This window comes from Grampus griseus (assembly GCF_964374135.1).
Source record: "Grampus griseus genome assembly, chromosome: 3".
NCBI lineage: Eukaryota > Metazoa > Chordata > Mammalia > Artiodactyla > Delphinidae > Grampus > Grampus griseus.
Window position 1 is genome coordinate 112,105,619 of NC_139019.1, and position 24,554 is coordinate 112,130,172.

Below are 24,554 nucleotides of genomic sequence, written 5' to 3' on the forward strand. Positions count from 1 at the left end.
CCCCTGCCTGCTTGATGCTCCCAGGCCATAGGGGTCCCTCGCCCTGAATGTCACATGAGCAAGTCACTAGAGTGAGGCCCGGGGAAGGGGAGATAATCAGTACACTTCCCACCCTCATCCATTAGTCTCCACAGGGCTGTTTCCCATACAGCCTGAGTACAGGCCCACCTGTCAATTTCATGGAAGCTTCCCTATAATTGATGGTGACTGTGTGTCCCGAAGCCCAGAGGAGATGACCCTGTCACAGCCAAGCAAGAAAGCGTGCTTGGGATACCTAAGTGACCTGATGCCCATGTGCAGAAATGAGCCCAGCTTGGCTTCCATTCTCCCACGTTCACGCAGGAGGCAGCACATCTGCAACGCTATTGTCCAACTCACTGCCTGTGAGGAAGTGAGGCCGGAGCCTGACGCAACAGGAGCCTGACCCTAGGAGTAAGGGCACAGGAAGGAGAGCCAGCCACAGCCAGCCCAAGGGGCAGGAAGGCTGGAGAGGGCAGCTGGCACCGCTGAGCTGTAGCCCACTTGGCTGGCTTCCTGCCCTCCACCACCCCCTCACCTCCCCAGCCTTCCTCCACTTTGAGGCCACAGGAAACGCGAGGCCATCAGCATTTACAAAGCCAGAATACACAGGAGGAGGCTGGGGAATTCCAACCTTCTCCCCATAATGTGCTAAGAATGCTTTACCTGGCCCTCATTTAAAAAGAGAGAGAGAAAGAGAAGGAGACAGAGAGACAGAGAGAAACCCACAACAGTGTCCTAAGCCCATCCATTTGGCAAGAAGATCGTTTGAAATTATGGTTTCTCGGGAAAGTGGAAGTGGCCTGTTTTCTCTTCCTGCCCAGAGTATTGGTGCAGGTTCTCCCCCAAGAGAAGGCACAGCGGCCGCTGGTGGAGGCTGGAGGGGAAGAGGCAAGTGGTCCTTTTATTTTTGGCATCACTACTTTATTTTTTGTGCGGGGAAGGTGCAGATGATGAATGCAAAGAGCTGGAGGGTGGAGAGGGGTCACCAGAACTCCAAGTGTGTTTGGGCCCCTGATTTGGGTGAGGGACAGGCAGTATGTAACACAAGCAAGTAAAGCAGTGCACTGAGCTCTAAGGAGCACCCACAGCTGAGAAACAGGACGATCAGGTCTCCAAGAACTCCCCTGGACTACCACTAGCTCCCCCTCCGCCGTCACTCTCACATTGTGTCTGCAATCGCAAATAGCCTGAGTTTCTCCTCATGGGAAATGTCAAGGACTGTGCTCACTTACTGCTAATTCAGCCTGGACTCAGGGAAGCCAGACTGGATCCACCTGGGAGTAATAACAAGGTGGACACGGAGGGGCTGGAGAGGTGTGTGGAGTGGGGTGAGGAGTGTTCTAACTCCTCAGAAAGAGCTGGGCTGGGGTGTCCTTCCTGTCACTCCTCTGACTTCTTCACCAAGGAGCTAGAAAATCCAGGACTCCTTCCTTTCTGCAAAACCCCAGCTCACTTGTGATCTGCAAAGACCAAGATAACTGGCCCTCCCACTCCCTATCTTCAAAGAGAGGACCCTCAGCCCTGTGGGGAGAGAGGGAGCTGCGTCAATTGGGTAACAAAGAGGGGCAGAGATTCCCATCTTGGCTGGTTGCGCAAGAGCTTTATCTTCCGTTTACTCCTGCATGTTTTCCAGTTGGATAGTTACCACCGCAACGGCTTCGGTCAAGGGACACACAAGAGGGAGCACCTCAGAGACACACCTTTTATGAGCTGTGTTCGCCGCTCCGCCCCAGGCAGAGGGCTGGGGAAGCTGACAACAGCCCAGAAAGATGGAGGACGCACTCCCGCTGCGCACAGAAGTAGGAACCCAGAGCACGAACTCGCCCCTTGCCAAGTATTCAGTAATACCAACCCCCCTTCGTCCTCAGTCCAGCGTTAGAAACGGCAATCATAAAGGGCTTTCCTGGCTGAGAGAGGGCTGCCTGCTGCAGTGGGAGAGGAGAGGTGCCAACTGCCAGCAACTCAACAAGATGGATCAGTTCCCACCTGCTCTCCAGGGCACGTCTGTGGGAGGGCAGGAGAGAGGGTGGTGAGTGCCGAGGAATTGGGGCAGGGCACACGCCACCAAAGGTGATTTCCTGATTAAGTTTCCTTCCTAGTAAGTGATCCTCGGCTTTGCAAATGATAGCAAGGGCAAATTCATGGAAGCCCTAGGCTCAGGGCTGTGCCTGGGTTCCTGCCACTATACCCACTGCCCGCGGGGATGGGCCCGTCACCCCCACCAGCAAGGGGGCCGCCTCCTGGGCTAGGCCGGAGCCAGCTTCAGCTCCGCCTCGACTTGAATGCAGCCCGTGCCTCCCTACCAGGGAGGGTTTCCTGCACATGATTAATCTTGCATTTTGGAAGGCTTTGTGCATCTCTAAATTTTTTTTGCCTCTGGCTGTTTTAAGAGGAAAGGGATTCTGAGAAAAAGAACCAGGAAAGCAGCACATCGACAGACGCAAATTCTTTTCTCCACGGTTTCCAGAGCTCCATGCTTGGATCCTGCCTCGGAAGGAGGTTCAGAAGCCACAGCCCTGAGGCTGTAACCCAAACAAATGGAACCCGTTAAGAAACCACGGGAGGAACCTGGCAAAGAGCAGTAACGGGGAGAAGAAACAAACCCCTGACCAGGTCCTCCACCCCTCAAGCCAAGTCTTCCTGACCAGTGACAGTCTAATTTTGATACCGCCGACCAGCACTGGGACTGGTGTGGGGCTCAGAGCACGTGGGGTCACTCTGGGGAGGACCCTCAGTGCGGTGAGGTTCCCCAGTTATAAACACTGCAAAGGGGACAGGTTGAATGAAGAGCTACACCGGCCACCTTGTGAGGTAGTTTCCTGTTTTAAGATCTTTTTGTTTAAGATCTAATTGGCAGAACACCGGAGTGTCTCTGGCTCCGACTCCTGGCCAGGGCCGGTCCCTGGCGAGCGGTGAGTCGCTGGCTCCATCATATGCAGAGGCCTGGCCCAGCGACGTGACCTTATTCTCTCCTCAGAGCAGCAGGCACCCCTGGGCCCACCATTCCCCAGCCGCGGGGAACGCGATTGTTTTAAGGCCACTTGACAAAATTCCCACAACCTTGAGTAACAGCATTATTTGGCAGCCTTCTCAGCTACAGCCCAGCTGTCTGAACATGAATACCTCTGATAGGTCTACTTTCCAAGTTCACCAAGAGACCAAAGGCTTAGAGTCTTCCCCCCACCCCCGCAAACGCCTGAACTGAGCCCTATCTGTTGTACTGAAGCATTCTATCTCCCTTCAGGGAGCTGAAGTCATGGTTGGCAGAGTTAGACTCCTAACAGCTAACAGGTGATGTGTGGAGGCCGCACCAAAGGCTAAACACAGACCTTGCAAAGGGAAGAGTCGGGGGCTTCTACAGAACTGCTTGAAGCGTCTCCTCTCACAAAAGCAATACTGAAAAGAACAACCAGAAATCAAAGGAAAGCAAATGTTCACGTAATCCCAAGGAGAAAACAGGTATCTGCTACAAAGCTGACAGCACGACAAGGAATCTGTTTATCGTATTTCCTTCCATTCATCAGGCTGCCATCGGCAGTTCATGGAGTTCAGAACCGTTTTACGCCATTCTGGAAGGCCTTAACCCAATCAACCCCAATCGGAGAGCGACTGCTAAGCATTTCCTGCGTCCTGACTGCACCACAGTTTCCTCCAATTCCCTCGGCAGCCCAGAATCCACCGGCCCACATCCCACCTTTTCGGGAGATGAGTGGCAGGGGTTGAAGCCCACTGAGCCGTCAGCTTGGAGCACCGGGGTCTTGCCTGTGGGCCAGAGCAAAGCTCTCTAGTCTGCCTGTCCCAGGGGCCTCCGAGGAAACAGGGGTTCCACAGAGAAAATAAAACCTACGGCAGTAATTGAAGGTGGTATGTTCTGTGCAGAAAACAAGGTATTTTGTAAGAATGAACCATTCTGTTGCTTTTCTGCAGATGTTCCGAGTCTCATACAAACTTGTCCACTGCTGTTAAGCCCACACGACAGATCCCCTCCTCAGGGCCCATGAGCCAAGGGCCCAGGAGGCAGCATCTGGTCCAGTCTCCCACCTATCCCACAAAGTCTCCCAGTAAGAAAGAAACACAGCTCAATATGAGAGTTTCTAAAGTAAGCTAATTGTTTTTGGTATTTCAAAATAAAAAATTAGTAATTTTGCATTATGCAGATTAACAAAAAAGAGATTATGATTCTTGGCAAATATTACCTTCATTTAAACTGCCAACCCAGCTTGGTGCGTCAGGAAAGCCTTGCTCTTCCTTCCCCAAGTCTCTAGCGATTCTGTGTAAGCTCACCTCCTAGGTCTGTCTTCAGTGGAGGCAGCAGCCCCGAACAGCACCGTGCTGAAGCCGGGGGCGTGCTGTCAAACAGCCTGGGTGTGAATCACAGCTCCTGCACTTTAGCTGTGAGAGTTGCCAAGACACACCTGTGCCTCAGTTTCTCATTCTATAAAAGGGGATGATAATTGAGGTCACCTCTAGGCTTGTGAGGATTAATGAGTTACCAAACGACATGCTTAGAACACTTGGTAAACGAAAGCTCCAAATACTGATGCTACGGCCACACACTTTATCTTTTAAAACAGAGTATAACAGGCTTGATTTCTATGGGAAGGAAATTATACTTTCTTTTCCTCAGTTTCCTCTATCAAAATAACTGGCTGGCTGGCTGGCTAGGTGGATAGATGGGATGTATGTGAGAGCCAAGAGGAGGAGGAGAGAAGCAATATGGAAAACCTGGCGTTTCCTCCCCTGATAGTTTACCCTTTGCTGTTACACTTAACAGTTTACATATGTTTGAAAAATGCACTTGAACCCGCTTAACCTCGGTGCTGCCAGACTTGCCTTGACATTACGCAGCACCCAGGGTGGCCCCACAGGCATCCTCTGCATAAGGATGGGGTCTGGGGCTTTTGTCTGACTCAGCAGGGGTAACGTGGCAAGGGCAGGACCAAAGCCAGCTGCTGAGGCAGCACAAGTCAAGGCCCCAGAAGGAAGGCGGAAGGACGAGGTGGCTGGGGAAGGCCAGAGGAACCTGCTCTGACCCAGGGCCTGGCTGACAGCCGGGCAGGGCCCTCTCCCCACCGCTCACTGCTTTCAAGGACTCGAAATTAATTTACAAGGAAATGGTTAATATGTATGTTTGTTTTGATATGGAAAATCACAGCCATTTGTTCTTAATTCATCTCAGGAAGGGGTGAACAATCAAGAGATGTCTGCTGACATGAAATGATTTGAAGAGTGTAATGTAAAGAGGAAACTCATTTAAAGAGCCCTGACATGGTGCCATTTCCCAGATGGACTTTTAAAGGGGAAACAAGGAGCAGAGCAGGGCTTTTGTAGGCTGCCATCCTGTGGGGGGCAGAAGCCATGCCTGTCGCCCACGCTTGAGCCCGCGCTGACATGTGTTCCTGGAGATGTGGCACAGCTTTGCCTCCTGGGAGTGGAATTGGTGACCATATCCGAGGGAGACATTTTTTTCTACCCTTTTGGCGCTGTCTGAGTTTATCTTGTGCACAATTTATCTTTTCAAAATGTAAAAAGTAAATTGAAAACACAGCACAAATGAGAAATGGCAACTATGCTATATGCCACCCCACTGGTTTTGGCAAACGGCATGTCGTAAGCACCCTCCTGCCTTGACATCTGTCCCAGCCTGCTTAATCCTGCTTCTGGAAAAAAAGATCTGACCACATGAAGACTCTTTAGGTTCTTCCATAACTGACTGTTTTTAGAGCGATATGAGTGTGTCATAGTAGGGGAGGCCCCGAAAGGGGCTGCCGCTCCTGGGGTCACCTTTACTAGCCCAGCCCTGTCTGCCCAAACGAATTCCCAATGCTGAGGGCCACTTGTCTAAGGATTTGCCTAAGCTCTGTTGCCCAGGATTCCACCTCCCCTTCACTAAGAGGACAATGAAGGGACATCGGGCAAAACCCTTTGGCCCTTCAGTCCACCCTCAGCGCTGCTGAGTGCTACAGCCTCCCCACACCCGACTGGGCACTGCCCTCCGCTCTGCTCAGGGCGGCCGTCTGGTGCTTCTCCCCCAGGACCTCTGTGTCCAGCTACAGGCAGCACCTCCCACACTGAACAGACTGCCCCTTCCCTATAGCCCAGCACACGTCCCTCCAATGGCCATCACCCCTCTTGAGCTCATGCACCTCCTTCCTGTCAGGGACTACTCATCCTTCCAGGTCCATCCCGCGGGACCCCTGTCCTGTTTGCCCACAGCAGGCCACAGGGCTGTCTCCCACCTGACACACCCACACCACGTGCCCTTTGGCAATCACCTGTGACTGCGCAGGGCCCGCTCCTCCCGTTGAGTCCACATCTGCCTCCTCGGCCAGGCTGCTGCTCTGGGGAGGACAGGAGCCAGCCATGGAGGCCTGGGCATATCCCATCCTCCTGAGATGTCCACTAAAGGCAGAGGAGATGCAAAGTGCACTGAGTAATCCCAAGCCCCAGGGCTCCCCTTTTCACTGCTAAGATTTCAGCTCCATTGAGAGCCTACAGAAATGCTCTTCTAGAGATGAGTTATTGTGCTGAGTGACCTTGGAGAAGTTATTTAAACTCCTCGAGCCTCAATTTCCTCCTAAGCAAAATAGGTGGTTTGAGGATTCAGTGAGTTACCAGATGTAAAGCACTTAGCCAATGCCTTGCACATAGTAAATGCTCAATGTATGACAGGCGTTTTATTCTCTAAACCGTCCCGCCTTTGCCTGCGTGCAAAGCACTGCCCTCTGTGCCCCAAAACTCACATTTTGACAAGCCACGATTTTAATCTGTGAGGGAAACTGCCAGGGCCTGGGGCAGAGGTGGGAGAGCAAAGAAAACAATGCTACTGGAGTTAAAGACCTTCATTTTCTGAATGAACAGCAGATATTGACTTGCAGCGGTCAATATCCAGATTTACAGAGACAACAGAGAAATGTTAACCAAAGACTACCTCAGTTACCCTTTACCACAGGAAGCATCAATCAGGATATCAACGGCAAAGGAAGCCGATAGATTAGCCTTTTCCAGAGGCCCTGGATTTCCACATGGTCCTCACAGTTCTGAAGGCAAGAAATGTGGGCTCTGGCAGAGAAGGAGCCTCCTTCTATACGGAGGACATATGTAAATGTCTTCTATCAAGGCCATTCGACACATGTCCCCCTGTAGACCCCACAGGCCTCTTGAAGTACCAGGGAACACATGTTTTCTGGCCACTAGACGGAGGGCACTTGTCTAACAAGGAAGAAGGTGGGGTGGAAGATAAAGGAAGAGAGCAGGAGGGAGGGAAGGCGGAGGCAGGGTCAGAGCTGTAGGCTGGCTGAGCAGCCTGGCAAATCCGAGGAGTGTGTGTGTCATCCTCTTGGCAACCAGAACTGGAGGGGGTGGTGGGAAGAGGGAGAGAGAGAGAGGCTGACTGTGGTTAGTATCCTTTGGGTTTGTCTCCTTGCTAGGACTTATTTATAGTTCTGAGAAGTGGCTTTTTGCTCTCATGGTATTTTATTCTGGGTTGACTAAACAGAGAAGCCCTCAGGCAGGGAAAGAAGGTAAGAGGGCTATAAATATATTTTATTAGTTGTTGATATTTTAACAGGAAGATATTGAGAGAAGAGATATTTGTAGAATTCTTACCTACTTCCTCCTCCTCTCAGTAAGTAAGTAGTTCTTTTAAAGCCATTCTTGATGGTCATCCACGGGGGACCCAGGGGGACCTCAAGCACCTCTCCAGGGACGCTGCTACTTTAATCAGGTGGGCAGCTCCTGGCTTCCTCTGTTATTCGAGGTGCAGCTGGAGACCTCCTTTTCTGGCAGGAGTGAGAGATCAACTCTTGAAACACTCCCAGTGCCTTCCTATTTGCCACCAACAGTTGCCCTGCCACTTGCCTCTCCTCAGGCAGGTCTGGTCCACGACGCCCTGGTGTTAATCCTAATTATGCATCATTAAAAAAATCCAGGGGTCTAGTTCAACTCTCATCCTTACCAATTTCCTGGCAGCATCTGACATTACCTACATTCCCCCCTCCAGAAATTCATCCTTCCTCTAACTAGTCTTCTTACCCTTCAACAAAAACCTATGTGCTGAGCAGCTGAGTACACAGTGATGAGGGAGGGGGAGGGAAGGCATAGTCCCAGCCTTGGGGGTCACTAATATGTCCTCAGGGATGTCTGACCCATCACAGACACTCAGTACAAATCTGCTGAAATCAACAGTGATTCTTCGGACCCCCAGCACCCAGCTCAGCACCTTGTACCTGGTCAGAGCTTGGTAACTCTTTCACAAATAGGTCATTACAGATAAATTACTAAACCAGTGAACAAGCACTGCAGCATTCAGGCGGTGATGCAGGATGGAAGTGCAGGGATGTTCTCCAAGGCACTGTCCTGGTTTTATGGATTAGAACAAATACTCAGGATCCATGGCAGGCCGTGTGAACTACAAAGCTGTCATCCCGGGGGAAAGCAGCCCCAGGATGGCCCAGGATCCAGGCAGGCCGTCCCTCTCAGTCTCAAATCAGGACTCAAGGTTGGCTGAGGGAACCAGCGACGTTGGGGCAGGTTAGAGGCAGATCAACCACCCTCAGATTTGGGCTCAAATATAAATGTCAGTCTCTGCATATCACATGCACCCATTACATTTACTATATTTATTTTGAAATGAAAAGGGAGAAGAGTATATTTAGAAACATATACAACATATATAAGAAACTGATAACACTGATTGTCTCTTGAGAGGAGAACTGGGTGTGTGAAAGAGTAGGGAGAGAAATGCATGTCTCACTGTATGTCCTTTGGGAACATGAATTTTGTCATTGGTATGTATTACTTATTAAAGGAAACAATTACTTTGTGTAAAAATAAAAAGACAGGAAAGACCTACCAGATATGAGAAACATAAAGTATATAACTAGATAAACATACCAATGAAACAGAAAAGAAAGTCGAGAAGTAGCCCTAATTATATCTAGAAATTTCATGTATGGTAAAAGCAGCATCTCAGATCACCAGGGAAAAGACGGAATATCCAATTAATTGTGTTGAGACAGATGGGTAACCACCTGGAACAAAATTAAGTTGATCCCTCTCCCACGCTGTATATCAGGATAAATTCCAAATGGGTCAAAGTAAAAATGTAAAAAATTAAACCATAAAAATACTAAGCAAGAGCATGAGGGAATTCCTCTGTAGCCTTGGAGAGAGGTAGGCTTTCTGAACAATGACTGAAAATCCAGCAAAAACAGACTCATGAAGACTTCAGATAAACTGGGTAATCATTTCATTTATGTTAAGGCATCGCACTGTACACTTTAAATATATACAATTATATTTGTCAGTTATTCCTTAATAAATCTGGGGAAAAATAATTATTCAGAAAAATATATGAGAACTGTGTATAATATATATTTAAAGAAAAATGTGAAAATGAAGAGAAAACAAGATATTATAAAGAATGACCAAGCAGATTCACAAAAGAACCAAACAACTTCCAGAGTAAAAAATATCAACTGAGATTAAAAATTCAGTGACTGAATTAAATAGCAGATAAGACACAGCTGAAGAGAGAATTAGTAAACTGGGAGATAGTTCTACAAGATAGACCAGAAGTAATTATCCAGAAAGTAATCTAGAGAGACAGAAATGAAAAATACGAATGAGATGAACAGATATGGAACTTAGATAAAACACTAATGAATGTTTAATTTGTGTTCCATAAGGAGAAAGAGACTAGAATAGAGACACTGAAGAAACAACAGCTAAAAACTTTATGGATGAGATAAAGACATGTTCAAAATCAGAGCCCGAGAAAGCTTACGACCAGAAGACCTCACTAAATGAAATTCTGAAGGACGTATAAAGTGAGCCCAGATGGAAGGTCTGAATGAAAGAGGCATGCACAGTCTGGGTCACACATTTTTCCTTGCCTAAATCCAGAATCAGTTTTGTAGTGCTTCGTGCCTTCCCATTGGCCCAAGCAAAAACAGGACTTCTGGTGGGAACCCAGCTATGCATATGCTGACCCCAATGACAGAAATGAAAGCTGCATATAGCCCTTCAAAGGGAAATCATGAAGCAACAATGAGAATCCTTAACCACTGAGGTTTCCTAGGCAACGTGGCTTATCTTCAAGAAAGCAGAGAGGTTTACAACAAATGGTGCTGGAACAACTGGACATCCACATGCAAAAAACTGAATCTAGACAAAGACCTAACACCCTCTGCAAAAATTAACACAAAATGGAGCAGAGACCTAAATGTAAAATCCAAAACTATAAAACTCCTAGAAGATAACACAGGAGGAAATTTAGATGACTTCAAGGTTTGGTGATGATTTTTTAGATACAACATCAACGGCACAATACATGAAAAAAAGAATTGAAACTTTTTTAAAATAAAAAACATTCTGCTCTTTGAAATACAGTGTTGAGAGAATATGAAGTCACAGAGCAGGAGAAAATATTTGCAAAAGAAAGCAATGAGACCTTTCCTTTCTCTGATCCAAGTGATGTGGTCCAACCCCCGGGGCTGGGAGTACAGGGGACATGGGGCCACTGTTTTGTGAAGGGGGCCCAGGCCACACTTAACACTCTCCTGGACAACCTCATGGCCTCTTTAGAAGAACTGAATGAAGGACCAGATAAAAGTTCAGTTTTTGAGCTCTGCAGCAGATTCAAGTGGCCTTGGGAGAAGCACGTCCTCAAGCCGTGCTGCCGCCTCCACACCTTGGATGGGGAAGTGAAGCACTGGGGAAACTCCACCCCTCAGTGGTTTCTATGTCTGGCCTCAGCCCCGAGGTCTGACTCACCTGGGTCTGCTAACAGGCTGGCCATCTTACAACAAGTCATCAGGGAAATGTCAAGGGAACACTGTGCTAAAAAGCTGCTTTTTTCCAGCGCCCCTTGAATGTTCATCCACCACGGAATCATCTATTCCTCCTGGGAGACTGAGGAGGACTGACAATGTAGCTCTCCCTTAATGACTTCATGATTTGCTTCGTATGATCATGTACAGTGATCATCAATAGCAGATATTAATAAAAACAAATAGACTAAAATCTAACTCCCTTTCATGCATGTACACATACACACAAAAGGCATTCAGTGCCAGCAGCTATCTCTGGGCAGTGGGATTATGAACGAGTTTTCCCTTCTTAAATTTTCAAACATAAATTACTCACATAACTGGAAAAGGGAACATACATTTAAATATAGGCTGCCAGAACACTGGAGTTTCAACTTCTGTGTTTCCAATTTTTTTCTAGTCGCAACCCTTTAGCTCATTAAAATCTAGTCCTCCCTTTCAGCTGAAGGACTTTACAGAACAGTGAGTGCTGTGGGGTTCTGGGAGCCCCAGGGAAGCATGAAGTCACTGGCAAGAGTTAGCTGGGTCCTGGCCTGAAGTGTAAGTCTAAGGTAGGGTGGTCATGCAAACAAGCAAGAGACACAGGAATTCAGAGAGCCTCGGAGCATCACGGAGCCGGCCTGTCCTCTTCTCCCTGCCCTATTTTTAGCTGTGTGAGTACAGGACACAGTTGGCTGTTCCGGATAGAAAAGTGGTAAAGAGGCCAGGTAAGTGACAGAGACAACTGCAGGCTCCGCCTACCGTAATCTTCCAAGCTTATCGGATCCTTTCTTTCCCAGGCCAGAAATGCTAAGTGGATGGATGTTTGTTGAAATGAGTATCTGTGTAACAGGACACACTGCTGACAGAGGAGGCCTCTCCCTACTATACTTACAAGAGATGGGGGCAGGGATGGAGTGCAGACAATGACTAACACCAAAGGGATATGCAACATCTGACCTGAGTTATAGATTAGAAATCAAACAAGCTGAAATTTGGGATGAGGATGATCACTTTACTAGCCAAAACCAGAGAGCAAGATGTATTTTTAACAACCATCCCTTTTCCCCGGGGTTTTACTACAGGATGCAGTCAGGCACAAGGGCTAACTCATCCAGTCTGTAAAGCAGCCATAAGGGTGCCCTGGGTGAACCCTGTTCGTTCCCCAGGTCAGGAGCTGGCCCTGTAAACTTCCCCATGGTTAGCGAAGTACCCGCAGGCAGTTTCAGACTGGAGTGCCTGCTGTGAGCGATGCCAGGTGCCTGCTAGAAGAGTGTGGAGGTCCTGGTCACTGACGAGAAACAGGAGAGGGAAGACCGAGGTCTGAAACACAGGGCATGGTGAGGGACAGGGCATGGGGAAATGGAAAAGGAGTAGGGGGTTAAGAATATGCAAGTCTGGATATCTTCATCATTTTGTAGATTAGAGCCAAAAAAGACAGAAAAAATAATTCTAGCCACGGCCTTATCCTATAAGAGGTGGAAATATAATACTACAACAGTAGGTATTTAAACAGACCAGAGCTGGGGTATCCAAATCAGCAGAACTCTCATGGTGGTCCCCTGGGGGAGCGGGGGGGGGGGGGTGTCTACACTTATTACAAAGTGTCAACATTCAGTCTTGAGAGCTGGCAGCCAGGGCTTCCCATCCTCCTTACTGTGGAGAAATCCTCTGAGAACAGATTTGATTTTTGCAAACAGGCTTACATCCTAGGAGGCAGGTTGGCACAATAAGCTGTGTGATCAGGCTATGTAACAGGGTTTCTGGACCAGAAAAAGAAAAAGATGTCATCAGGCGTTGGGTGAGTGCCTCCAAAGGCACTTCCCTCCAGGGTAAGTCCCATGGGCAGGGACTTTTGTCTGGCATATTAGTGACTGCCACAGCCCTGGAGAGTGGTCAATGCATGAGTGGCTCAGCTTAGCAGAATAACTGCACAGCTTTCCCAAGTCATAGCCTCCCTGTGTGAATGCTGAAGCACCTTCTAATGTGTTGGGCCCTGTATGGAGGAGGCACACCTAGGTCTCCTTATCTATTAGCCAAGCTCTGTGCCTCAATGTCATGAGCCAGACCAAAATGCATCCTTCATGGTGGCCTTCACCTTTGTTTCTTCAGTTGGCACTCTTCATTTCTCATGGGCCTAACCCATAAGTGTCCCCACACGGTATGGCGCAAGGTGTTTACAGGTGTTCCTTGAAAGGCTTTCTGATAAAAGTCTGGGATCCACTACATATCACAGTTCCCTCCCTTGGGGATTCATGGGACACCAGTATATTAAAGGCTCTGAAAAGTCCTGCAGTAAAGAGAGCAGCTTCTCGGTGGTACCCAAACTAAAACCAGTTCCTTTACTCAGGAACTCAACAAAGGTATTCACATATCCATCTCAAAAGACGGAGTGTGAATCTAGCCACCTCCTAATTTCACCCATAGAGCCTTATGTTTTGGTGGACTACCTCTTAAATTTCACCAAACACCTCGGTTCTGCTGAACACAGTCTGAGCAATGCTGACCCAGAGTGCTTTGCATCCATCGAATCATAGCATGGTTGCTTTTTGCTCTTCCACACACTTCTCATTCCCCCTGCTACCCCCACTGTAGGACTCCAGTGCTTCTAACTTGTCCCTTAGACCTGCCCGATTCCCCTACTGGTTTGTGGGCTTGTGTGTCCCTAACATCGATGGAAGTTCCACTAGGGCAAAAGCCATGTCACGTGTTCCTTATTTCATGTCTCCTATACCTTCCAGCACAGAGCAGTGCTGTACTGAGCAGAGCGAAGAAACTCCAAAGAGGCTTTCTGAGCTGAACTAAATTCAAGTTCCCTTTAAATATCATTTAAGAAAAAAGTACCACAGTAGTATGGGGACCAAGATGATGCCTCAAAGAAACTACCTCTGTCTCCCCATGATAATACTTATTTTTATCCATCATTTATTGAGTGTTTGGTAGGAATGCTGGCTAAATTCTTAAGATGCAATATCAATCTTCAAAGCAACCCCAAGAGGTGGGGCTACTATCATCACCTACGCTGGAAGGTCAAGGGCCAAAGAGTTGAGAATGGACTGTCCTGGGGCACTGAGAAGACCAGCAAACAGCATCACATTCCTCAGGAGGAGCTCTGGGAAGAGTCAGAAGGGCTGCCAGGCACAGAGAGGTGTGCAGAAGGAGCTGTCTGGTCGCCAGACTCAAGCTTGTTCCAGATGTTGCCTTTTCCTTTTAAGTTCGGCAGATGATTGGGCTCTGCACCCAAGAGGAGAAACAGATGCCAGCTTCAAGTTTCACAGCAAGACGCAAGGCCACATCCTCCTCCCACATCCACCCCAGCCTTGAACAGACCCTAAGGATGAGTACTTACCCACGAAGTACTCCATGAGTGAGCATGGTCCCTCACCCCCGAAGACATGCTCTCCACAGGAGATCATCTATCTGGGCTCTGATGGCCCCTGGCCTGCCGGGCTGCTGCCTGTCCAGATGCTCTAATGTTGATCTGGCCTCAGCTCTGGCCTAACACAGGCCCAGGGCTGGGTATGCTCAGCTCCTAGCTAACCAGAAAACCCTTCAAGGTTTTCATGAGTGTGCCAGGAGCTCAGGACAGAAGTGGCCTTCAATACCAGACAAAAGAGTTTGGTTAACAGGGCACCTTGGTGTTGAGGGTGATTCAGGCTTGAGGAGGGGTCAAATGGCAGCTTGAAATAAACCAGAGCAAGTAGGCCTGAAACAGCCAAGATATTCTACAGGTGCCTGATGAAAGGACACCACGCATGAGTGGGCAGTGACAGCCCCATCGCCATCCCTAAAGGAAGTGGGCAACCCTCAGTTACCTCAGCAGCCAGAGCAGGATTACTGGGGACCCCTCCCTCTGCTTTTACGCTACCAGTTAGCATTGGGGCACCTACACTGTGCAGGCACAGAAAAGCACTTCACGTGCATCCTCTCATTTCCACCTCATAATAACTCTATGACACAGTGACTGTAACCCCCATTTCACAGATAATAAAACTGCAGCTTGAGGATGTGAGTGACCTGCCTAAGACCACAGCGAAGAAATGGCAGCTCTGACACCAAGGTCCACACTCTTAACCACCTGCCTCTGCTGCCTCTACCCGATTCTACTGAACATCGTGGCACCCCAAGTGGTGCCCCTGGCTGGCCACCAAGGAGACGTCAGCTCCCTGCTCCAGAGCTACCTGTTCCTAGGTGGGCCCTGCAGCTAGCTCCGCAACTCCTGAGCATCCAGACCCCTCCTCATCTCTCCACCGGGGCCTTCTCACAGGAGGAGGCCTGGCCCAGCCATCTCAAAAGAGCATTGTGTGGCAGGCACCCCATCACCATGCCTGCAATTGTGTAGGCCACCTGTAAGAGAAGAAAACAATCCCTCCATAGGGCCCTTCAGGTGACAACTGGACAAGCAGGGCAGCTCTGGTCAACTGGTTAACAAGCATCCTCCAGGAAATGTTTTCTGAAACCTACTCCCAGCACATGCAGTCCTACCTCATCACTGCCTTTTTCTTGCCTGTACCTGCCTCTGGACAAAGCTCTTTGGGCTGGGGGGAGGTCTTGTTCTGGCTTATATCTCAGCACCGGACACACCGTAGCTCTCAATGAGGACCTGCGGAATGGGTGGTACTTCCTTCAGATGCCTTGTGTTGGAGCATGATGTCTGGGTCACATCCTTGACTCGGCCCTAAGCTGCATGAGCGTTGCTCTCCTGGCTTCTCCCAGCTCTGGGAAGAGGCTGGCACCCAGTAGGTGCACTGTGCGCAGGTGAGTGGGTGGCAGAGCCCCTTTCCCAGCCCTCGCAGGGCTGGTTGGCACCGTCTCCTTCTCCAGGTCTCAGCTGATGTCTCCTCCTCAACGAAGCCCTCCTGGGCCACATCATCACCTGGGTCCCTCTGTCCTGTTTACAGCCTCCACAGCACTCAGCACAGTCAGTAACCATCTGGGTTGGTTGGTTCTGTCTCCCAGACTAGACTGTGAGAGCTCCACAGAGCAGAGACCATTTCTTCCCCAGTCATTCCTGTGCACTCATACAGAGCCTAGCACGGTCAGGCACACAGCAGGTGCTCAGTAAGTATGTGGAATGGGTGGGAAAGGGTCTTCAGTGAAACAAGAGCAAAGAGCGAGAGCGAGCTGGTCCACCTTTACTTCTCTCTCAGGGACCAAAACCAAAGTTCTGAGAAGGCAGATGCCCAGGACTTCCCAATATCCACGTGCTCCCACATCCCAGCCCGAGGGGCTCAGGGCAGATCACCGCCTAAGAGCAGTGAGGGTGGGTGTGCAGCACTGCCCTGATGGGTGGAATGGAGCACTGCTTCACTGGATGTGGCCCCAGAACTCAGCTCCTGTCCCATCAGGCAACCAGACACAAGTGACCACCAACAGTGATTGAGTATAGTGCTCAGGACGTCCCTCAAGGCCCATCACACAGACCAGGTACCCAGTCGGGGGCAGGCACTGGGCAGCAGTCACATAACGACTCAGCACTGCGTATAGGCAGAGGAAATGGCTCAGATTCAGCTAACAGCTCTGCTGGAAGCACTTGGTAAAATTTAAAAATATATATTACTCTTTAATATACAGGGGTTAACATGGCTAACGCCAGAGTAAGGATTTGCCTTGAGCGACTTGGCCAGCTCTAGGGCTGGGCTGCCCTGTCCCACCCCTCTTTGGGACCACTACTGCACCTATGACAGCCAGAGACAGGCACAGTTGGTGGGGAGGGTGCAGGGTCTCAAGGTCCGTTCCCATGAGAACGGACCAGCTGACCTGGCCTTCATGAGCACTGCACTCAGTTTCAGAGCCAGCCAGGCATAGACGAGGAAGACGTACAGATTTTCTGTGCGGCACAGACAGTAGTTGCCTCAGACATGATGGGGCAGTGGTATCCCCCCACCCACGCCCTGCTAACTGAAAAGAGGAAGCTTGACAGAAGAAATGAACCTGCTATTGTACTTGACCTAATGAAGGTGTCTATGAACACCCCAGTGTCACTCCAGTGCCGGGGGCATCATAGCATTCGGGAACCAGGAAACACCAGCTGGCTGGGTTTGCACATCATGTCAGCTTTCCCATTATACTCAAACAAAGCCCCTCTCATAGCAGTCTGGAGTTGGTGAAGCAGGGACTGCTGTCTCCATTTGATTTGTAAGGAAATTGGGGTCCAGAGAGGTTAAGTGACTCTCTCTGGGTCACACAGCATGTAAACTGCCGGGCCAGACCTTAAAAATGTTCTCCGAGTCCTATCTAGTGACGTCTTCCCTGGTCTCCCTGGCTGACTGCCTGTGTTATACATGGTTTTCCTGGATGTGACACATAAATTCTGGGCTCTGTTTCCTCATCCACATAGTGAGAAGAATTAGGCCTACTTCATGCTACCAGCCATGCCACCTACGAGTCTCTGACAAGCAGAGGGTCCAAGTTCCAAATATGTGCAAAGGCCTCACAACTATAACCCCAATTACTTTTTTCGCCTAGACTCTTTTAACAGAACACAAAAAAACTCTATAACCCTCACGGCTGTGTTCTCTGTGGGGGAAACCTTGGTGTTGTCTTATTGAGAGGCCTGGGATAGCAGGAAGTGACCCAGCTCTTCTACTGCCTAACCACTTCCGTTTGGAAGAGGCGCCCTGTCTTGTTGAGTCTCTCCTTTCTGGCTCTAGGGAGGCAGCTGCCCCTGCCTGCCACCTACCCTGATGGTGTATGGAAGCAAAAAGTGGTAAAAGCATTACAAAAGGAGAGCAGGATGTGCATTCCTTCTCAAGTACTTCCTAGTTATATGTGACCCTAGGCAAATTTTTTTATGCCCAGAGGTTGGTTTTCTCCTTACTAAAAATGGGGGGTGGTATCCCTGCCCAGCTGGCCTCCCACAGTTTCCATGGAGCCACCAATAACATTATATCTGGGAAAAGGACCAAGGACGCCCCTGAAGGGATGGCTGATTCCAAGACTAGGGCAGGGGAAGGTCAGGGGGAGATGAGACTATCTCATTATGTTGCAAAGCAAGGAAATGTACAGAAACGGATGGAGAGGGGGCAGAAGGACACAAAAACCAGCTTGAAGGTCAAATTTGAGACAATGACCATCATAACGAGTAATGACATGATAGTGTATAACACACTAAATTTTAAAAATCCGTGAACCAACATTGATAGAACAAAAAATAAAAAGCAGGGAAGGGCAGAAGGAAACCTTTTCTTAACAGAAGAATGCCGACTAACAAATGTAGGAAAAATAACCGAAATAGAAAAATCACTATTTTATAACCGTCATAGTGATAACAGATCCACGTAAGATCATCAAGGAATGCTAAAGCCAATGGGTGACAGATTGTGATCCAGAATGTGCAGAAATGCACAGATACCACCTTGATCGAATGACTAAAGCAAAGATCACTAATGACAGGACAAACCCACAGCAGGTACCTTCTGACACAATGCCAGAGAAGGACTCAACATCCCTTACGGAATTCTCCTACCAAAACATTTAACCTAAATCCAAGCCTTAGGCCAACCCAGATTAAAGGACATCCTGCAAAACAACTGGACTGGGCTCTCCAGAAACGTCCAAGTGCGTGCGCGCACGCACACACGCACACACACACACACACACGCGCGCGCGCGCGCACACACACACACATATATACACAGGGTGGAGGGAGATAAAGCAAGTGGGGCAACATGTTAACAACTGTTGAATCTAGGTAAAAATGTTCACTGTACTGTTCTCGTAACTTTTCTGTAGGTTTGAAAAATTTCAAAATAAAAGAAATGAACAAGGTCCTCCTACCAATCCTTGGAAAGCTGTGGTGTCTGCAGTGACTTGGGCACACTCACCTGTCAGGTACTCCAGGACGGCGGCCATGTACACAGGCGCGCCCACTCCGATCCTGTACTTGGGGTGGCCTTTCTTGATGTACCGCAGCATCCGGCCCACAGGGAAGATGACTCCTGCCTTGGCGGACCGGGAGGTTTTGGTGGACTTCTTCTTCCCACCCCGGCTGGACATGGCGGTGGCCCTGGAGATGGATCAGTAAACACACTGTGGAGGCAAGAGACACATGGGTCAGGATTACTGGGGACAGGGCATCTCCCCTTTCCCCATGCCTCTGGCCTTCTTCCCCTGGAAGAAATGGGTTGTGCCAGCAGATGCCACTGCCTGCAGCCGCTGAGCCCCACAAGCCCAGTTTCTGCATTCTGCCGGTGCGCTTCAGCCCTGGAAAAGAGAACGGCTTCGCTTTTCCCGTTTTATACCATGACATCAATTTTATCGGCCACTTCCATATAAACGTTACTCTGACAATGACTGCTCTTAAGTGCCTCGCCTTTATGCCACATGATGTAAAAGAAAATGGGATTTCTTGGCTACAATCTATACGCTTGTTTAATAATTGTATTTTCATACACTTGAGACCAGGGCTGATAAATTTGCTGAAGCCTTCATAAAAGAAAAGAAAACTATGTCACCTGCCCCTAGAATGAAGATGTAAGGCATATACCTAGGTTCTCTGATGAAAGCAGTACCTCTACCTTAAGGTCCTTTATTGTGAGAGGCAAGAACAGCTCACAGGAGTTCAGTGGGCAGCCAGCACCTTCAACTACTTCTGCAGCACTGCTTCCTGCCACCCCTGCCCAGGCTGATGTCCCAGGCTGCCCCCGGAGTTAAGAGGCCCTCTGAGCACTTGCAGACTGCTAGACAGGCCTGTCCTTAGAGAAGAGGGAGGAGAGTTCTTCCTTCCTTGGCCCCCACCCCCCCCCCAACCAAAATGCCCCTCAGTCCGAAGGATCCCCCCTCTTCAACACCTACTGTGGAGTCCTCTCTTTTCCACCCCGACTGTGCCTGGATCCAGGTCACCACTATCTTAACCAAACGATCACAAACATCTCCTGAAAAGGTCTTCTCACCACAGGCCACACTCTAATCTACCTGCCCTCCACTGGCTGGGCTATCTCCGTACACACAAACCTGAATACGCCATGGCCCAGGTCTTAAAGCTTTCCCTGCTGCCACAATTCCCAAGATAAAATCAGGACCCCTGGACTGTCACGAAACGCCCTAGAAATCTAGGCCTGGCACCCCCATCTAGTTTTACCTGTGCTTCCTTAGGTCTAAACGCAAACACAGGTAGTGTCCCCAAATTCCCTCCTCCACCGTGGCTGTGCCTGTTAGCCAGGACCTCCTTTACCCTTCATGCTTCTTTTCTGCCCTTTGTCAACCCCTCCCTGAGTGCTCCATCCTCTGGGCTCCTATGTGCTTCACACCACAGCACTGACGTGCACACGGCCCCGCCCCACCCCGCCGTCTCTCCCATCACACTGCAAGGTCTCAGACGGCTGCCCCCAACTGTATACCTAGTGTAGCACCACACAGTAAGGTCACAAATGTTCACTAAGAGCATTCAAGTCATTCATGCATTCACTTCAGGAATTATGCTGGGGAATGGAGACAGCAGTGCACGAGACTGATGTGGTTCCTGTTCTCCCAGAGCTGGTGGGGAAGAGAAACAATAAATAACCCGACAATCATTTAAATGGTAACTGTGAAAGGCCAGTGCAGGGTGCTGGGAGAGGGGCTATGCAGAGCCCTCAGCCTGTTCTGGGGCGTCAGACATGCCTTCCCTCGAAGTCACTGATGCTCAGACCCCTGAATAAAATGGGCAGGTCTCTCATCTTCTCATAAACTGAGGTCAGGCTCCACGGTGTGTGGGCCCCGCCAGCTGCCACAGCCCATATCTCTATGACCATGGAAGCCACAAAGTTAGGAGTCCCTGTTACTCTGACACCCGACCCTACATTCAAGATATGCATGGTCTATACCTAACATCAGTATGACCCCCAAGATCATCTCAGATCACATGCCTGACAGAGAGATGGCCAAAACAGTAGAGAGCAGAATTCCTGGACACTCTGGGGCAGCTGTGCTGACTGGCTCACCAGAATTAAGGGGGCTCAAGGCCTCTGTAATGAGAACCCTGTATTTCACCCTGTCAAGGGGGGCACCAAGTCTTAACTGTTCACTGAGCGCTAAAGAGAGTCCCAGAAGGGTCTGGTTTTTCTGAAACAATTAGTTGGCTCCATTTCTTCTGTAATGAGCTCTATTTTAAAACATTCCCTGCAAACAGGTGCCCATGCTCACTCTGAGCAGGAAATGGTATGTGTACACGTGTGTGCATGTGTGTTCGCAGGGAAAAGCTGTAACTGGGCTCCTAGCAGTCTTCTGCTTTAATGCAAATGTGTTTCACAGACCAACCCCATTCCTTTGGCCTAACAGCTTTTACATCTGAATGCTTCCCCCCTTCCAGAAGGAGAAGCCTGTTCTTATTGGAGCACAGACTCCAGCTCTGTCTACAGGCGGACCTGTCTGGGTATGTTTGGGGCTGCCTTTGTGGGAATGGGACAATCTCCTGTCCCAGAGAGGAGCCACTACCATTGAGGGATCTGATGGGTCCTAGACACGCTTATTCTTCAAAAGTAATGCTCCTGGGGTTTCCCTCTGACTTGAGTCAAGAGTCTTAGTCGACATGCTGGTGACTCCCAGGTCCCTAACCCAGTGCACACCTGTTTGCTGAGCCCCAGAGCTCTGTTCTAACTGCCTGCGGCAGGGTTCACTTGTTAAGTCACACAGGCAGGTGAACTCCTGGGTTTCTCAGCCCCAGCAGTGGCAAAACCATGCATCAAGCTGCCAGGCGGGAGTCACCCTGTCCCTGTTTCTCTGCCCACCACCACAGCTCCCAGTCATTAATGAGGTTCCACGGAGGCTTCCCTAACTTCTCAAGCCTCTTCCCTTCTCTTCGCCCTCCCTGCCTTGGTTCAGCTCCCACTATTTCTCACCTGTTCTCCCCAGCACCAGTCTCTCTCCATGGACACCAGAGGATCTCTGCCCACTTTGCTGGTTCCCCATCACCCTGAGCCAGCCACAAACAGCATCCTTCAACTACTTCTGCAGCACTGCTTCCTGCCACCCTGCCCAGGCTGATGTCCCAGGCTGCCCCTGAATTCCTGACCTGTGAAGCTGTGTCCAGAATGTTTTTATACACGCTGCTTCCCCTGCCTGAAACACCCTTTGTCCTCTTGCCAACCTGCTGAACTGATGCTCACACAACCCCTCTCCTCGGTCCTGACCATGGAATTGCTCACTGCTCTGTGTTCCCACAGAACATACCCCGGCACATATCTGTGTGCCTGCCTCCCCAGCTCGACTCAACCTGGAGCTACTCCATGCCAGGTGCTGTAGTCAACTCATCTGTAGCTCCCCAGGTCCCAGGAAAGATCTTAAACATCACTGTCACTCTGCTGATAGAAGAACATCTTCACGTCTTATTTGGAGTCAGGCTCCTCTCTGATAGAGCAGCCCGAGTTTTCATCCCCTCCCCAAGGGGCCTGTCCTGAAGGGATTCTGTTCCTCTCCCCTCCTCATGTGCTTCCTGCACTTCTAACTATAAATCCCCAAGCTGCAGGCACAGCTCTGAAAGAATTCTGACTGAGCCATGCAGCCTCATGACATCCAGTAACTGTGGTGGTTTTTAAAACGTCATTTGGAAACTGATGTGCAATCTCCAGATCAACCAATCTACGAACACGCTGGGTCCGTCCTGCTCTCCAGAGGTCTATGGGATGCGGGGCAGCTGTGGCCAGGCACCAACATGGGGGGAGAGAGTGGCTGTGACAGAAGTGGCTGTTGAGCACTGTGGTTAATAACTCGAATTCCAAAGTCAGACTGACCTGATTCAAGTCACAGCCCCACCACTGAAAGCCTATGCGTCCTAGGTTAGCTGCTGAAACAAATAAGCGCCCCCAGCTTACTTCTCACTTGTGAAAAGTCCAAAGTGGCTTCCATGACTGGCTGGTGCTTCTCTGCAGGATGATTTGTGGATCCAGACTCCTCCCACCCTTCAATGCACAATTCAGGGTTTACTACTGGAGGGAAAGGGCCATGGAGGACAACACATGGGGGCTTTCAGAGGCCAGGCCTGGAAGTGGGGCACATCACCCCTGACTGTGATCCACCGACTAGAATGTGGTCACGTGGCCACACCTAATTGCAAGAGATTGGGAAATGGCCTCCAGCTATGTGCTCGAAGAAAAGAGGAAACAGCCAGTCTCTGTAACCTGACAAACCAACTTGAAAGCTGACCCTGAAACCAGGGTCTGAGCGACCAGTCAAAGCCTACTTTGACCCATGTCCTGTGTCTAGCCTTTTCTGAGAGACGGACAGTCCTACGTCATGGAGCAAGTGGCTTCTTCTGCATTCACCTTCTCTTCGGGGCACTGAGCTTGCCCACAGGAGAAACAGCAATAATACCTTATCGAACTAACAAAGCTGTGTCCTTCCTTCCTGGACTCGTCCACCAGGGGGGCACCCTGTTAGCAAACCAGAAGCCCTCAGCCCTGTAGAGGGCCCCACAGGCTTTGAAAACAGTGATAGGTCTTCAGGCAACCCTGGCATCTGTTCGTTACTGAACATTAGCTTGGCGGTCTTTTTGACTGTTATCAGGCCAGGAAACGAAAATTCTGTGGTTGGTCCTGAAGGGATCTCTGTGGTCTTTATCTCTGCAACTCCTCCAACAATCAATCATTCACAATAGACATGAACCGTGTTTGCAGAAACCCAAAGTTCACACAGAGACACACTGGTGGAGGGGGCTGTAGAGGGAAGAGCCAGGCTTGAGTGAGAAGCAGGTCTTTGATGACAAGCCCCCCAGCGATCGAGATGAGACCGCGACAATGTGATCTGTCCTCAAAGCACAGGACAAAGGAGAAGGCTGGCTGTGAGGATTCCATGAATAAAATGGACACGAAAACAAGGAGGAGGGGCAACAGAGTTCAGGAGGGGAAACGGCCACCCTACCACACCGTTCTATTCCTCACCAACAGGGCACCCTTACTGGTTCCTAAGTGCGCTGCAAACCACCTTCATTCCCACTTCCACCCTTCGGCACATGCCACTTGCTCAGTCTGGAACTCTCTCTCCAGCCCTCAGTCTGGGGCAATCCTACCTAGTGGTCCCAACATGTCCTCTGGCGATGGAGACCCATTCCTGCAGTGGCTGTGCCATGTGGCCCCCAGTCCCAGTCTAGTGTGGAGCAGCCCCACGCCCAGACTCTAGCTTTACACGCAAGGTCCTGCTGACCTCCAGCTCATCTCTCCCTGTTTCCAGCAATGAGGGCTCCACCAGGCTGAATCGCTCTCAGTTTCCTCAGTAGACACTCCTGCGGTGGCCCCTGAGCCCAGCGAAAAATCCCTTATAATGCACCTCAGCCACCACGGAAATATGTTCAACTGCTTTTCTCAGTCTTATATAAAGTGCTTGGCAAGTGCAGTTTCCAGCCCCTCCCTCCAACATGATTGCCACTCCGGATCCAACTTACATAAACATTCTAAAGCCAACTATCCCACTCTTAGCACGTGTTACACTGTATCACCACTGCCTATTTCCTTGTCTGTCTTGACCGCATGCACCAGGCTGCTCTGCTCACCACTGTATCTCTAAGAACCTACCACCCAGCCACGTTCCTGAGAGGCCCTCAAATGCTGGCTGGGTTGGGACTGATTAGTTACAGTGGATGGGGTTCTCCTGACCAAAATGAGGGCAGCATTTCCAAAGGCCACAGGACTCAGAGATGTGGCAAGTGAGACACCAGTCCGGGACCTTCTTTGGGACCATTCGTGTGGGAGCCCAGACCCTCAAAATTCAGGGAGCTTGTGGAGCTACCTTGGGGATTCCCAGGAAGGG

The 24,554-nt window shown here is 49.8% G+C and overlaps 1 protein-coding gene across 4 annotated transcripts in view; it reads right to left on the minus strand.

The window, feature by feature from the left end:
• The window catches only part of MACROH2A1 (macroH2A.1 histone), an 80,048-nt gene that overhangs the window by 50,963 nt on the left and 4,531 nt on the right, over positions 1-24,554 (minus strand). For all 4 annotated transcript variants that reach the window (XM_082651446.1, XM_082651444.1, XM_082651445.1 and 1 more), the window contains exon 2: positions 18,659-18,863. In XM_082651446.1, coding sequence (XP_082507572.1) covers positions 18,659-18,830 — 172 coding nt within the window. In that variant the 5' untranslated portion in view covers positions 18,831-18,863. The remainder of the gene's footprint in view (positions 1-18,658; positions 18,864-24,554) is intronic.